This window comes from Equus quagga, chromosome 6 (genome assembly GCF_021613505.1).
Source record: "Equus quagga isolate Etosha38 chromosome 6, UCLA_HA_Equagga_1.0, whole genome shotgun sequence".
Classification (NCBI taxonomy): domain Eukaryota; kingdom Metazoa; phylum Chordata; class Mammalia; order Perissodactyla; family Equidae; genus Equus; species Equus quagga.
In genome coordinates, this window is record NC_060272.1 from 101,553,627 (window position 1) to 101,567,502 (window position 13,876).

The 13,876-nt window shown below is 42.5% G+C and overlaps 1 protein-coding gene across 3 annotated transcripts in view; it reads right to left on the bottom strand.

The window, feature by feature from the left end:
- MAMDC2 (MAM domain containing 2) overlaps window positions 1-13,876 on the bottom strand; it is a 156,115-nt gene that overhangs the window by 86,269 nt on the left and 55,970 nt on the right. For all 3 annotated transcript variants that reach the window (XM_046665078.1, XM_046665080.1, XM_046665081.1), the window contains 2 exons: window positions 4,501-4,772; window positions 2,886-2,970 (listed from right to left, as the gene is read on the bottom strand). In XM_046665078.1, the coding sequence (XP_046521034.1) occupies window positions 2,886-2,970; window positions 4,501-4,772 (357 nt within the window). The remainder of the gene's footprint in view (window positions 1-2,885; window positions 2,971-4,500; window positions 4,773-13,876) is intronic.

Sequence of the window (13,876 nt, forward strand, 5' to 3'; positions counted from 1 at the left end):
GGGGCTGTTGTAAGTGTGGACAGCTCCTGCATAGTGCCAGGGACATGGTTAGTGCTTGGTATATCAGCCATCTCTGTTTCAAAGTACTATTCAGGGCTATGCTCTTAGCTCCAGAAATTTTATCCACCACCCTTCTGGTAGCCCATTCCTCCATCCCCTTCTCTCCTGATGACGGACAAGATACCCAGAGCTAAGGGGCATGTTCCCTAGATGCTAAAATCCTCTGCTTTTCTTGTAAACAAAAACCCAGTCAGAATAGGCAGGGCATGCGTATCCAGGGCTCTGGGTCTTTCTGCAGCTACTGAGTGGAGAAGAGAGAGAAGATAAAGGGACTCCCTCTTCCCCCTTTTAGTAGCATTGACATGTTTGCACTGATAAATTGTTCCCGGTCAACAGACTCCTTTGGTGGGAACAAGAAACTCACAAGCCAGTGGCTCCATTGACCCCCATAATCATGCAATTAAAAACATGAAGTATGACTGTGCTGGCCATCTCTCATTGGCCCCACCAGATCTACTCCACCTTTTTCTACCTTGCTTTGTCCTCCAGAGGTTGACCTGTATGGACTGTGTCAGGACTCCCCTGGCTTCTAGCTTCCTATTGCATTTGACCAATGGAAGCAGGAGGAGAATGAGGTTGGGGGTGTTCATTCATCCAGCTCCCACCCTGCCAGGTTGCCTTGGGCTGGCTGTATCTCTCTATTGAGGGTGCAGCTCCTGTCAAGAAGGCCCCACCATACAGCTATTGCCTCCAGGTTCTGGTAACCCCTCCTCCCTTGCCCATGAGACCTAAAGATGGTGATGGCTCATGAATCATCACTGTGACTAGCCTGGATTACCACACCATCTCTTGCTGGTTTCCTTTATCTACCCACATCTTTGTAGTTCCTTTAATGAGCTCTCCTCAAATTACTCAAGTTGAATGTACCCTCTGTCTCCACTTTCCTGCCAGCACCCTGACTGATATAGTTATCAACGTGTTTTTACATTGGCAAGCATGGAAAATTTTTTAAGATTTTCATTTGCAACTTTTCCCCTGCAGCATCTGCTAAGCAATGCCCAACATTCAGTGCCAAAGGCTGCACGGAGTAAAATAAAAGGCAAAATATTCCTCAATGTACCAGACACTATTCCAAGCACTTTACATGAATTAACTTAATCCTCAAAACAACTCACAGGGGAGGTGCTATTATTAACCTCATGCTACTGATGAGGAACTGAGAGAAGCAGAGAGAATGCAGAGAAAGAAAGAAGAGATGAGAACATCATCATACAGTTTAACAAAGTAAAAGTATTGGCACTCCTTTTGTTTTTTAAACACACCAGAAGCCACCAAGCGATCTGAAGAAAGGAAATTAACATTTTTTGAGTGCCAAGGACTGTAGCAATCACCTTCACATCCGTGATCTCATTAGTCCCCACGGTAATCCTGTGAGGGAAGTATTTTATCCCATTTTACAGGTGGTGAAAGAGAGGCTGCGGGGCTCAGTGAGGTGACTGGGCCAGCAGGTGGCGCTCCACCAGGTGTGTAAGCCTGTGAGTTGTCCAAGATCCATGCAGCCGCCATGTGGGAGCTACAGGGAGGCTGAAGGAGGGAAGCTTGGATCAACTCACTGTATCTTCAGAAAATGGTCACAGTCCCAGGCTGCTTTCTTTCATTTGCATTAAGGACGTCATTGCAAGGTCAAAACGAAGAAGGGAGACTCAGGGAATTAGCAAAGGCTTTTTTGTTGTTGTTAAGAATCGTCTTTGACTCTCCTTTCTCTTCCTTTCCACAGCCATTCAGCCTGCATGTATTGTCAGTGCTGACACATCTCTCAGATAGACTGGCTTTTTCCCATTCCACTGTCAGCTCCAATCTTAGACCCTCATGTGTCCCCTCTGTAAGGTCACAATTGTTCCCTTGGGGTTTTCCAACCTCTTACATATTTTCCATGTTTCCAACTGATTTTCCACGTGGCAGCCAGACCCGTCAGCTGAAAACGCAACTGCAAGCCCCTCCCCCGCTGCCTTGACTTTTAGGGCCTCCCAAACCCATAATTCTTTAATCCAAGCTCCACAGGCCTGGATCCCGACTCCTCCGTAACAGCCTCCCACAGCAGCCCTGATTCTCACTTCAAACAGTCCCCTCAGCCGCTCGCCTTCGCCTGAGCAGGCTCTGTGCTTTCTCCCCCCTGGGGTTTTCCTACCCTGCGCCTGCACTTGACTGAATTCTACTGAAACTCCAGCTCAATTGCGTCTCCTGAATTCAGTCCTCTCCCATTTCCTCTCCTCGTCTCTTCAACTCCAGAGCACGGCTTGCCCTTCTCGGCAGGATTCATCAGAGACCCGTACAGAAAGAGCTTCAGTGGCAGACAGGAGGAAGTGGAGCAACAGCTAGACGTCGACTGTCTTCTTACGCCATCCCAGAAGCTGGCACACGAGAGGCACCCAGCTAACCCTGCTCAAGCAGAATTGAAGTGACAACTGATCACAAAGACAGGGGCAATATGGTGCAAGAGAGCAATGGAGTAAAGAGAGGAAAAGGCGTAAGATGATGCCTGCTTTTTTAGCAAATGCTACAGAAAGCTGAATTCGCAGCGAACTAGAAATTATTTTATTAGAATATGTTGAGGTTAGGGTGACAACTCAGGTTCCAGTTGCTGCATCTACTTTTCTTTCATTAATCCAGTCACACAGGCAAACTCTAAGGAGCCTTGCCATGCTAAAGACGGAGAAACAGCATACTATATTCAAGGGAACCTAGCAAAGAATTGGAACTACTATGCAGTATGCAGTGGCATCTATAAAATACTCTGGCTTTAGGGTTGATCCGATTCCCTCTGACAACAATAGATTTTAGAAAAAGATTCCCATTCTGATGTGATGAAAATGAAACCCACTTACCAATACAGTAGCCGGTTGTCATCTTGATTTCAAAGAGGGCAATGCTGGCGGTGTCTCCCTGTCCTAGCACACCTTCTATTAAAATCTGCACAACACATGGGGGAGAAGGGAGTTAGACCTGAAAACACCATGCTTCCTTGGTTCAGTATTTCAGTTACTTGTCAGGAGCTGTTCAGTAATTCAAGGCAAAACAAGATTGTCTCAGCTAACTGCTATTGGATGGACTTTATTTAAAAAATGTGTGTGTTAGCGTGTTTGCACAGGAACACGTGCACTCGTGTGTGTGTATACAAACATATACATATACTCTCAGAACCTTGAGGTGAGCAAGAAGTCCAACAAAAGCTTGGAGTCAGCTGTCTTTGATCATTATCCCAACCACCACCTTCGCCAGTGCTTGTGGTAGCACCAATCGGCTGTAGACGGAGAGGAGAGCTTGTGTCTCTGGGGAAACTCACTCTGAGAATGGTCAGGAACTGAGGGCAAAAGTCTCAGGGGGAAAAAAACCCCTTGGAGGAGGAGGTAGGAAGCAAAATCTGACTAGCGGTGGGAGATCTCCACAGAGATGGAAGAGGCTCACAAATCATCTCGTGGTTTCTATATTGCTGAAAAATTCGGACATTTTAAATAAAGAACAGAGAAAAGCATGTCAATTTATGCAGCTGATTTCAAGCACCGTTATGGTTCACGTTTGGTCCTGTTTCTCAAAGTGTTTGCTTTTCCTTATGTGACTTTAGCCCAATATTTTGCAACGATGCTGGTACATTTAGGGTGTGAGATATCACTGGCAGGACATTGTGAAATAGGGAACTCAGACCCTCAACGCTCCTTCCCTCAACCACCCCACTGCCTGATGGGGAGGGACGACCAGCAGACAGGGGTTATAAGAGAGTACCATATTTCAAAACTTTCTGAAGAAGGAAAGGGATGGGATAGGAAATTGAATGGGGATTAGGAACAGAGAAAGTTTTCCTGAAGGCTCCATTGGGTCCTGCATGACATATTCTCAGTAAACATCACACTTCTTGGCCAAGTGAGTCCAAATTCCATCCTCTTTCCCTACGCCAGTCCACATCCAACTTTATCTTACATTCTCCACTTTCCTTTTCCTATACTGCTGATGGAACAACTTCCATCCTTGAACAGGAATTAGAACATGGCCTTTAGGTCCCTTTCCCCTTTCAAAGTATTTTCATTTCTCCTTTTATTATAGTTACTTTTGTTCAAAACTTGAGCAAACTAACCATTAGGAAGATAACATAAACACATACCACACACAACTTAGAAGGATGAAACAAAGTTATAAGAAACGAAAATGCTCCCTCGAGCCCATTAGAAAATAAATTTCCATTCAAGAGGTTGGTTTAAGCCTCATTTAGATTCTTACCAAAGTTCCATTTAAATAGACAGGAAAGAAATCTGGGAAGAAGTTCTTTTTAGGTATAAGCGAAATATTAATTTACATTACTAATATTCTTCTATGACGCATCTCCTATAAAACATCACATCCTAACACAGGAGACAACTAAATTCAATGGCAGAAGTTCTCATAAGATCTCAGAATAGCATAAATTCACATAAGAAGCCCTGCACCTTCCTCCTGAATTCCACCCACCTTGAATTTTTTGGAAGTGTTTTGCAAATCCAGGCTGGCTATGAGCCAGCTGTCTGAAGGTTCCTTAGCTGACCAAAGCAAGCGATCAAAGCTTTCATCTTCAAATCTCACATAGAGATTCAGCAGGCTGGGATCTGATGGAGACCCTGAAGATGTGGTTATCTGGTAGACCAAACGCAGGCAGCTCCACTCCTCAGCCTGTAAGTCAGAACTTAGCAGCACAGCTTTCTCCCCTTGCTTGGCAAAGGAGGTGTCCACGTAAATGTAATGGCCTGGAAAGAGAAAGAAATACAGGGAAGAGATCAGTCTTCTGTTTGCAACTCAGGAAAATACTGTGGTCCAGTAAATCTGAGGGCAGATATATCCTGCAGATGCATTTTGTTGGCCCATTGAACGTTGCCTGAACACGGGATCTCTGCCTTCTTGTTAAAAATTAGAAGGTCCAGCAACTCTGAGGCCACTGTCACATGACACATGACAACAAAAGAACTGGAGCTGAGTAGTGCTGCCTCTTCAGAGGGTAGTATGAGGGTTCCATTTTGTCATAATCCCCACTACTCCCTATTACCTCCTGACATTGAGGCCAAGTGTCTGTTGCCTATTACTATGTTATAGCTGGCCCACTTCCCACATTGCATTCATTTTCCAGGTCCCCATATGCACACGAGTTTGAGAACCCAGGCCAAGGGACTTCAGAATCTGGAGGAGCAGCAAGAGTAGGTGAAACACCCAAGATTGGAGTCAGATACCTTGATGGACTCAACCTTCGCCTTCCACAGCTCCCCTCATACCTAATGATTCAATCTGCATTTAACACACATCATTATAGTTGATTGAATTGCTTTGGTTACCTCAGATCTTGGGGCCTAGGTAGAAAAAGTTCATTGTAAGTTAATTTCCTTATTAGGAACAAGACTCTTCTCCTCTAGACTCTTCCATGACCAAATCTCATAGTTCTGTTAACTAAATGAGAAAGTATATGCAAAACATGTAGGACAGGGATTGGAAAGCAGTGAACACACCAGGACTTGCCATCACTATTTTCTTCTCCTCCATCCCCTCCTCCCCGTTCTCACCCCCTCCTGCCTCCTCTTCTCTTCTGCCTTCTCCTTCCCTTCCCCCTCCTCCTTCACTGCCTCCTCCTCTCCTTTTCCTCTCTTTGCTCCTCTTCCCTCCGCCTGCCCCGCCTCCCCCTATCTTCCCAATATTGACAAACGGTGCTCTGCCAGCTACACCAGGATGTACAACAACATTTCTATGAACAAAATAAAAGAAAAGGATGGGAACCCTAACTTGAGCCTTCCAAATCCAGCTCTGGTCATTGGCTTCCTAAAGCAGTGATCTGATCTGCCTGTGGGTCTTGGGGACCCACTGCCTTTCTGGCTTGCACTCTCAAGCTTGCTCAGAGGTTCCCACACTGGTGGCCAGCATTTAATCTGCTGTCTTCCATCATGTGGCCACTCCCCACCCCCTTGTATTTTGGGCTCCCCGACACTAAACTATTACCAGAAAGGCCCTGACATGCCTCTTTGCTTGGCTTGATGTTCTTCAGCCCCTGTGCCCACACTTGTTGCACCAAATGCTGATTCCAGTCTGGATCCTTGTCTCTGTGGCAAGTGCCAACAGGCCAGCAGCAGCTCAGCTGATGACCATCCTCACTGTTAGGGCACAGTTAGGGCATTGTCTTCAGGGAGTCTTGCCCGCCTGTGAAGAGTTTCAAGATCAAAACCTATCTCCAGCTGGCAGCCTTTTAACATAGCAACCGCCCACTAGGCGCAAATAGCAACTACTTCTAGATGCCAACCAGGCACCGTCTCGGGAGAAATCTGGCCCTTGCAATAATTGCCACCAACACCATTACCTCCTACGCACGGTGAACACGCACTAAGAACCAGGCACTGTTCTAGGTGCTTCATACACATTCACTAGCAATGGGGCCTGTTGGGTTTTGAAATACTAAGCCAGGGTTCTTGATGTCAACGCTTTTTTGAATAAAAATACTCTTCATTGTGACACGAGGGAATGTATAAGTGCCATCCTCCTTTCCCTACTCTCTGCTACTGCCCCAAAAGAAGGGACACTAAACAGGCTGGTAGTGGGGTGGGGTGGGAATGGGGATTGGGGGAGATCCTGAGAGCACTTCAAATCTTTTCTTGAGAGATTTGGTACATGAAGACTAGAAGAGGAAAGAAATAAAGAACACCCCCACTGTGTCCTATGGAGGTTCACAACGCAAACCAACTTTGCTGCCATGAGGCCCAATTCTGCTGGGGCACTTCCCCAGCTTCTCCTGTTCTCCCACTCGCTCCTTCCTCTCCCTGTTCTAGAAGGGAACAACTCACACCTGTGGTTCTCAAACTTGAGCCCAGAGTCACCCGGAGGGCTTGGTCAAACACAGATGGCTGAGCCCCCTCTTAAAGTTTTTAATCCAGTAGATCTAGAGTGAGGCTGCATTTCTGAAAGTGCCAGGTGATGCTGATGCTGCTGGTCTGGACCACACTTTGAGAACCAGTGATACACAACAGCTGACAGAGAAAGGACTCACTCCCCAGATACCTCTTGTCTATCAAAGAAAGAGCCAGCTGCTGTAGTGTGTGAAGCAGGGAGGAGACAGTTCCACTTGGAGGCAGAAACTCAAACTTCAGTAAATGCGTCTTACAGCAGGCTCGCAGAGTCCACCTTCTGGTGATTATCTTGATTTTTCAGTGAATGCCAAAAAAAATCTCTCTTGACATAATCTCTCACTATATCAGATTTTATTAAAAGTATATGCTAATACTCTCATATTAAGAACATTTGAGAACACATACCATAAAATGTATTATTTAAAATACCTTGATATTATTCAGTATGAAAGTTGATGCTATTTATTGAGTGATTTTGACATCTCAGTCCTAAATCTTGGCTATTTCAAAATATTGAGATTTTACATGTAAATTACAGACCTCAAGTTCATTTTTAGGTCATGTTCTGTGAACGTGCCTACTAGCTGCATTATAATCCATCCAAAGATTTATCTACTCAACTGATTTTGCATCCATTCAGCAGAATAATGCATTTTCCTAGATCAAATAACTAGCCAAGTGCTACCCACTCCTACTATCACTGCCAAGTTCAAGACAGATTTTCTTAATTAATCACTACATTTTTTTCCTGCCTAGTCTTGACATAGCCTCAGAATCCTTCTAAACAAAGTGGTTCATGTGGCCACTCCCAATCAATCAGAGCTGGCACTTGAGTTGAAAATATTTATTATCCTTGCTTGTGGCTTCAGTATCAGAGTATATTTTGTGGTCATGTTAGAACTAAATTGAACTAGAAGGAACATGGTATATTTTTAAGAAGTTTTAGAAAATGAAGACAGAATGAGGAAGATATTGATATCAGGAAGAGTGCCTTACCCTGGACTGTCACTAAGAAAATTGCTATTTTAGAACAAATTGATAATGTTTTTGGTGAGTTGTTTCTTCTTTGTTAAAAAGAATCATTTTACCACTGAGTGAGTGAGTTAATGAGGTTTTCTTTGTGAGTTATTTCATTTATCCCAGCCTAATGAGATTGACATCTGGAAGTTAATCTTGGACATAATTTACATGCAATAAAATTCACCCTTTAAATACAAGTCAATGGTTTTTAGTATATTCACAAAGTTGTGCAATCATCACCACTACCTATTTCCAGAATCGTTTCATCACTCCAAAAGGAAATCTCATACCCACTAGCAGTCATTCCTCATTTTTACCTCCTTCAAGCCTCTGGAAACCATGAATGTACCTTCTATCTATATGGATTTATCTATTCTGGAAATTTCATATGAATGGAATCATATAATATGTGGCCTTTTGTGACTGGCTTCTTTCACTTAGCATGCTATTTCTAGGTTCATCATGTTGTAGCACGTATCAGAATTTCATTCAAGACTGAGTAATTTTCCATTTTATAGATATACCACATTTCATTTATCCACTCATCAGTTGATGGACATTTGAGTTGTTCCCAGTTTTTGGCTGTTACGGACAATGCTGCTATGAACATTTACATACAAGTTTTTATGCAGACATAAGTTTCCATTCTCTTAGGTATATGTTTGGAAATGGAATTGTTAGGTCACATGGTAACTCTATGTTTAACTTTTTGAGGAACTGCTGAACTGTTTTCTAAAGTGGCAACGCCACTTTCATGTTCACTAGCAATGTACGAGAGTTCCAATTTCGCCACCTCTTCACCAATACTTGCTACTGTCCCTCTTTTTTTCTTACAGTCAATCTAGTAGATGTGAAGTGGTATCTAACTATGATTTTGATTTGCATTTCTCTAAAGAGTAATGACGTAGAGCATTTTTTCATGTGCTTATTGGCCATTTGTACATCTTCCTTGGAGAAACGTCTATTAAAGTCCTTGGCCCATTTAAAAGATTGGGTTATTTATCTTTTTATTGTTAAATTATGAGATTCTATATATTCTAGATACTAAATCTTATCTGATACATGATTTGAAAATATTTTTTCCCAGTCTGTGGGTGGTCTTTTCACTTTCTTGATGGTAGCCTTTGAAGTACAAAAGTTTTTAATTGTGATGAAGTCCAATTTTCTATTTTTTCTTTGGTTGTGTGTGCTTTTGGTGTCATAGCTAAGAAACCATTGTCTAACTTAAGGTCATGAAAGTTGACAGCTATGTTTTCTTTTAAGAGTTTTATAGTTTTAACTCTTACATTTAGGTCTTTGATCTATTTTGAGTTAATTTTTGCCCATTAAATCATCTAGGCATCCTTGTTGAAAATCAATGCAGCATAGCTACTAGAGTTTATTTCTGAATCCTCAATTCTATTCCACTGATCTCTATCTGTCCCTAAGCCAGGACCACACGGTCTTGCTTACTATAGCTTTGTAGTAAAATTTTAAGTTGGGAAGTGTGAGCCCTCCAACTTCATCCCCCTTTCCAAGACTGTTTTGACTATTCTGGGTCTCTTGCATTTCCACATGACTTTAAAGATCAGGATGGGAATAGAGTAAGTTTAAATATCACAGAGCTCACTGTTCTTACTGATATTCAAGAGTTTTTTTAATAAACGCTCCCAAATGTTGCAAGTCTTTGGTTAATTTCAAATTCTTAAAAAACTGATTTTGACAATTGTTGCCAGTGTTTTCATTGCTTTCATGGACAGTGGAGTCCTTACTCCACCATTCCCTATTCTGTCTCTCTCTTTCTCCATCTATTTTAAACAATAAAGAGAGAAAACAGTGCTTCAGAGATGTTAAAGTAAATACAAACAAAAAATAAAAAGGCAGGAAATGGCAGAAATCACAGGTGGATTGGGAGGTTGACTGACACATGAGGCCACGGGTCGGGGGTAGATTCACTAGGCTGGGTGTTAGAGAGATGAGGGCAGGAGGGGAGGGAAGGAGCCTCTTCAAATACTGCTGCTGAGTCAGCTTGAACTGATTTATGAGACATTTATTGGAAATGATAAAACCTTTAAAAGGAGTCAGAAAAGGGCCATAAACTTGGACACGCATTTTTTAAAAAAGTGTCAGCAATCGAAATCAATAATTAAGTCATCCTGCCAAAAAGGTCAGGCTCCATATTCCCGAGGCTCTGAACATGTCTTCTAGCCACACGCAGGCATCAGAAAACAACAATAGAAAAACATTTCTGTTTCAGTGAGGGCAGACATAAAGAACTGAGTTTTGAGGTCACACTCAATTGCTGGCCACATCTGCACAGCTGGAGCTCAATGTATTAAGGACTTCTCATAGCCAAGGCACAGCATGACGGGTCTATATCCCAGGCCATCACTATGGCAGTGTGGCCAGGGCATGAATCGTGAGGTACCCCTGCAATTCCACTTGCTAACAAATGTACTGTCATTCCGGTGTGACGATCGTGATGAGGCGACCGTATGGTGCAGAGAAGCCCATCCAGGATTTGCAAAGTATAATCTCAGTTTAAAACTTTATCATGTATATGCTAACTGTGTCATCAGTTTTTTTGCCTGCAAAATGGGAATAATAACACAGGGAGTCCTATGACATATATATTCAATATTTGGAAAATCATTCAACATACTCAGAAAAAATAAACCAACTGAAAATAATCCAACCACTGCAATACATACATACACATATGAAATAAATTTTTCATACAAACAGCCACTAAACGAAATCTATTTTACATATTTTAACACAGAAAGGAAAATTGTGTTGTACATAGAAATGATATACTATATAGAGAACCATGTGCACTGTACTCTCCATGCAATTTAAGGACCTTTCAAGAGCAATTTTGATGGTACCCAATTTTCACTTTTTGTGCTGACTTTAAAGCTCAAGTGAGATATGACTTCATATCTACTTTTTGGGGTAGTAGTGAGAACCTGATGACGTATATAGAAATGCTCTGTAAATTGTAATGTTAATTGTTAACTATTTCTGTTCTCATCATTGGGGGAGGAGACGTTTAGCTGCTCAGGGATAGTAGAAATTTGTATCGCCTCCTTCCTTTTTTCCAGTAGAATCAGAGCCGATATTTGTTCAGGTAGCAGACCAGCCGCACATTTTCAACGCTGGTAGGAGAACAGCTTTCACTCATTTCGCCTTAGTTGACCCTTTGCTGTTGAAATCTGCACCTTTGTCCTCTTGAGTGGTCCCCTCCTGGCCACCCACTCTCACCACTTCCCCTCCTCCCACCAGGATTAATCATTTCTAAAGTAGAATTTAGCATATTTCCTCCTATATGATTCTGGCTGAAACCTCGTGATCCAGCTCTGATAGCAATGCCTACATCTCTATTTTCTTTAGCTCTCAGCACCTTGCGTATCTAAGACAAGGACACTGCCTTCTTTCTGGCAGCTTCCTTCCCAGGGCTGAAGTCCAGCCCATAAACTGAGGTGGGGACCTTCTCACCAGATTTCCTGAATGCCTCACTGAAAGCCTTCCTGGGTCAGGTCCTGCCAGTGGAAGCAGTACAGTGGAGCGGTTAAAAGAATGTGGTTATCACACCAGCCTGATGTGGGTTCAAATCCCAGTCACACCACTAACAAATCATGTCACTTTGAGCCAGTTGCTTGTACTAACTGAGAGTCACTTTTTTCACTGGTAAAATGGGGGTGCTTAAATAGTGACTTTGCAGAGTTTTAAAGAAGATTAAATAAAATAACGAAAGTCAAGCTCTTAGCACAGTGCCCAGTGCCTAAAGGCACGTGGTAAGATGTTAATAAAAGTTAGCTCCTACTTTCCAGATATCCACGCAGCACACTCTTCCTGAGGGTGGGACCTCTCTGATACTAACTGCTACTCGTTCTACCTGCTGCCCACTGTCCTACCCTTCTGACACCAACTTCTGCCCGCCGTACAGAAGATCCAGCTGCAGCTGGAGCCATTATCCCTAGTGCCTGCTCCACAGCTGCGGACACACCCTTTTCTAGGTCTCAGCCCCTCCCAGTCTGTCCCATCCCCTTGCCCAACTACATTCTCTGCTATGACAATCATCTCTGGGGTCTACCATTTAATGAAAGCAGCCTGGACAATAATGCACGCAAAACATTCAGCAAACGTTTATACAGTTTTTGCAAGAACCAGATTCCTATCGTGGAGAGGGGATGCCTCCATGAAACTGCATCCTCAATTATGTAGAAACCATTAGCTTACATATATATTTTTTTTTTCTTTTGCTGAGGAAGACTCACCCTGAGCTAACATCTGTCACCCATCTTCTTCTATTTTGTATGTGGGTCACCTCCACAGCATGGCTGCTGATGACTGGTGTAGGTCCACACCCAGGAACTGAACCCAGACCACTGAAGCAGAGCATGCTGAACTTAACCACTAGGCCACGGGGCCAGCCCCACCATTGGCTTATATTTTGAAGGAGTCTTGCTTTTTTTGCACATCAAAGATTTTCAAAAAATTAAAAAGTCAAATGTATAGAAATGCAATGGACATAGGGATTATCAAAAACAGTTGATTGTCTTATTAGAAAATAAATGGTATAGCATTCCTCAAATGTAAAAAGCTGTATTAAATATTGGGGCTCATTAATATCTGACTTTTCTCTCAATCGATCAGATTCACAACACATTTATCAATCTACTGATTACCTATGGTAGAAGAATGTTCTGAAAACATCTAAGAAAAGTCACAAATTTCTATGACTTGCACAAAGTATTCTCACCTTCTGTTTGAAGTTTCCAATTTTACTCTTATCCTCTGCAGTTTATTTAACAAATCATTATATGAATATAATTTTTTTTTTCTTAGTGAGGAAGATTGGCCCTGAGCTAACATCTGTTGCCGGTCTTCCTCTTTTTGCCTGAGGAAGATTGTTGCTAAGCTAACATCCATGTAAATCTTCCTTATTTTGTATGTGGGATGCCACCACAACATGGCTTGATGAGTGGTTCTAGGTCTGCACCAAGGATCCGAACCTGCAAACTCTGGGCCACCAAAACAGAGCACACAAACTTAACCACTATACCACTGGGCCAGCCCCTGAATATAATTTTAATCATATGAAAATGAACATAGCTTTCAAGAATTCATCTCAAATCAACTGTTAAGAAACAAAGACTCAAAGGGAACTAATACTCATTGTGCTGTAGGCACTAGATTCTTTTCTTTTCTTTTTTTTTTTTTTTTTGGTGAGGAAGATTAGCCCTGAGCTAACATCTGTGCAAATCTTCCTCTACTTTGTATGTGGGACACCTCCACAGCATGGCTCATGAGTGGAGTAGGTCCACATCCAGGATCCAAACCTATGAACCTGGGCCACCAAAGCAGAGCACACAGAACTTTAACCACTCGGCCGTGGGGCTGGCCCCAGGCACTAGATTCTTCACATAAGTTCTTCTCTCTTAATCCTGATGAATGATTCTATGAGGTGGGAATGACCACTTTTCAAATGAGGAAAGAGAGATTTACACAGGTTAATTCAGCAGTCCATGGTCACAGCTAATACACCAGGGTCTGGCGCCAAGTCCATGCATTTCCCATGCACCATGCTGCCTCCAAATATTTCCTCATCTGTCTCTTTATTAATTTATCTTTTCAAAATTCTATCCACTCTCCTACAGCAGGAGAGCCAAGTTTCCCTTACACCAGGATCCTGAAGGGATGGAGGTTTCTATATGGAAGCCATGTAAGCTTTTCTACAAATACTACTTCTGTTTGATAACACAATAACCAGATTAACTTTTCTATCACATTGCCTCAAATCTAAAAGGTTTGAAACATGTCAAGTTTTCTAAAATTAGGTATGCTTGATAATTGATCTATAGTAGTGCACATTTATCCCCACCAAAGGATGTTAACAAATGGATGGTTAGAATCAATGTCTATAGAAAAAGATATTTGTACCTTCTCTTTGGTTAGTAACTGTAGAC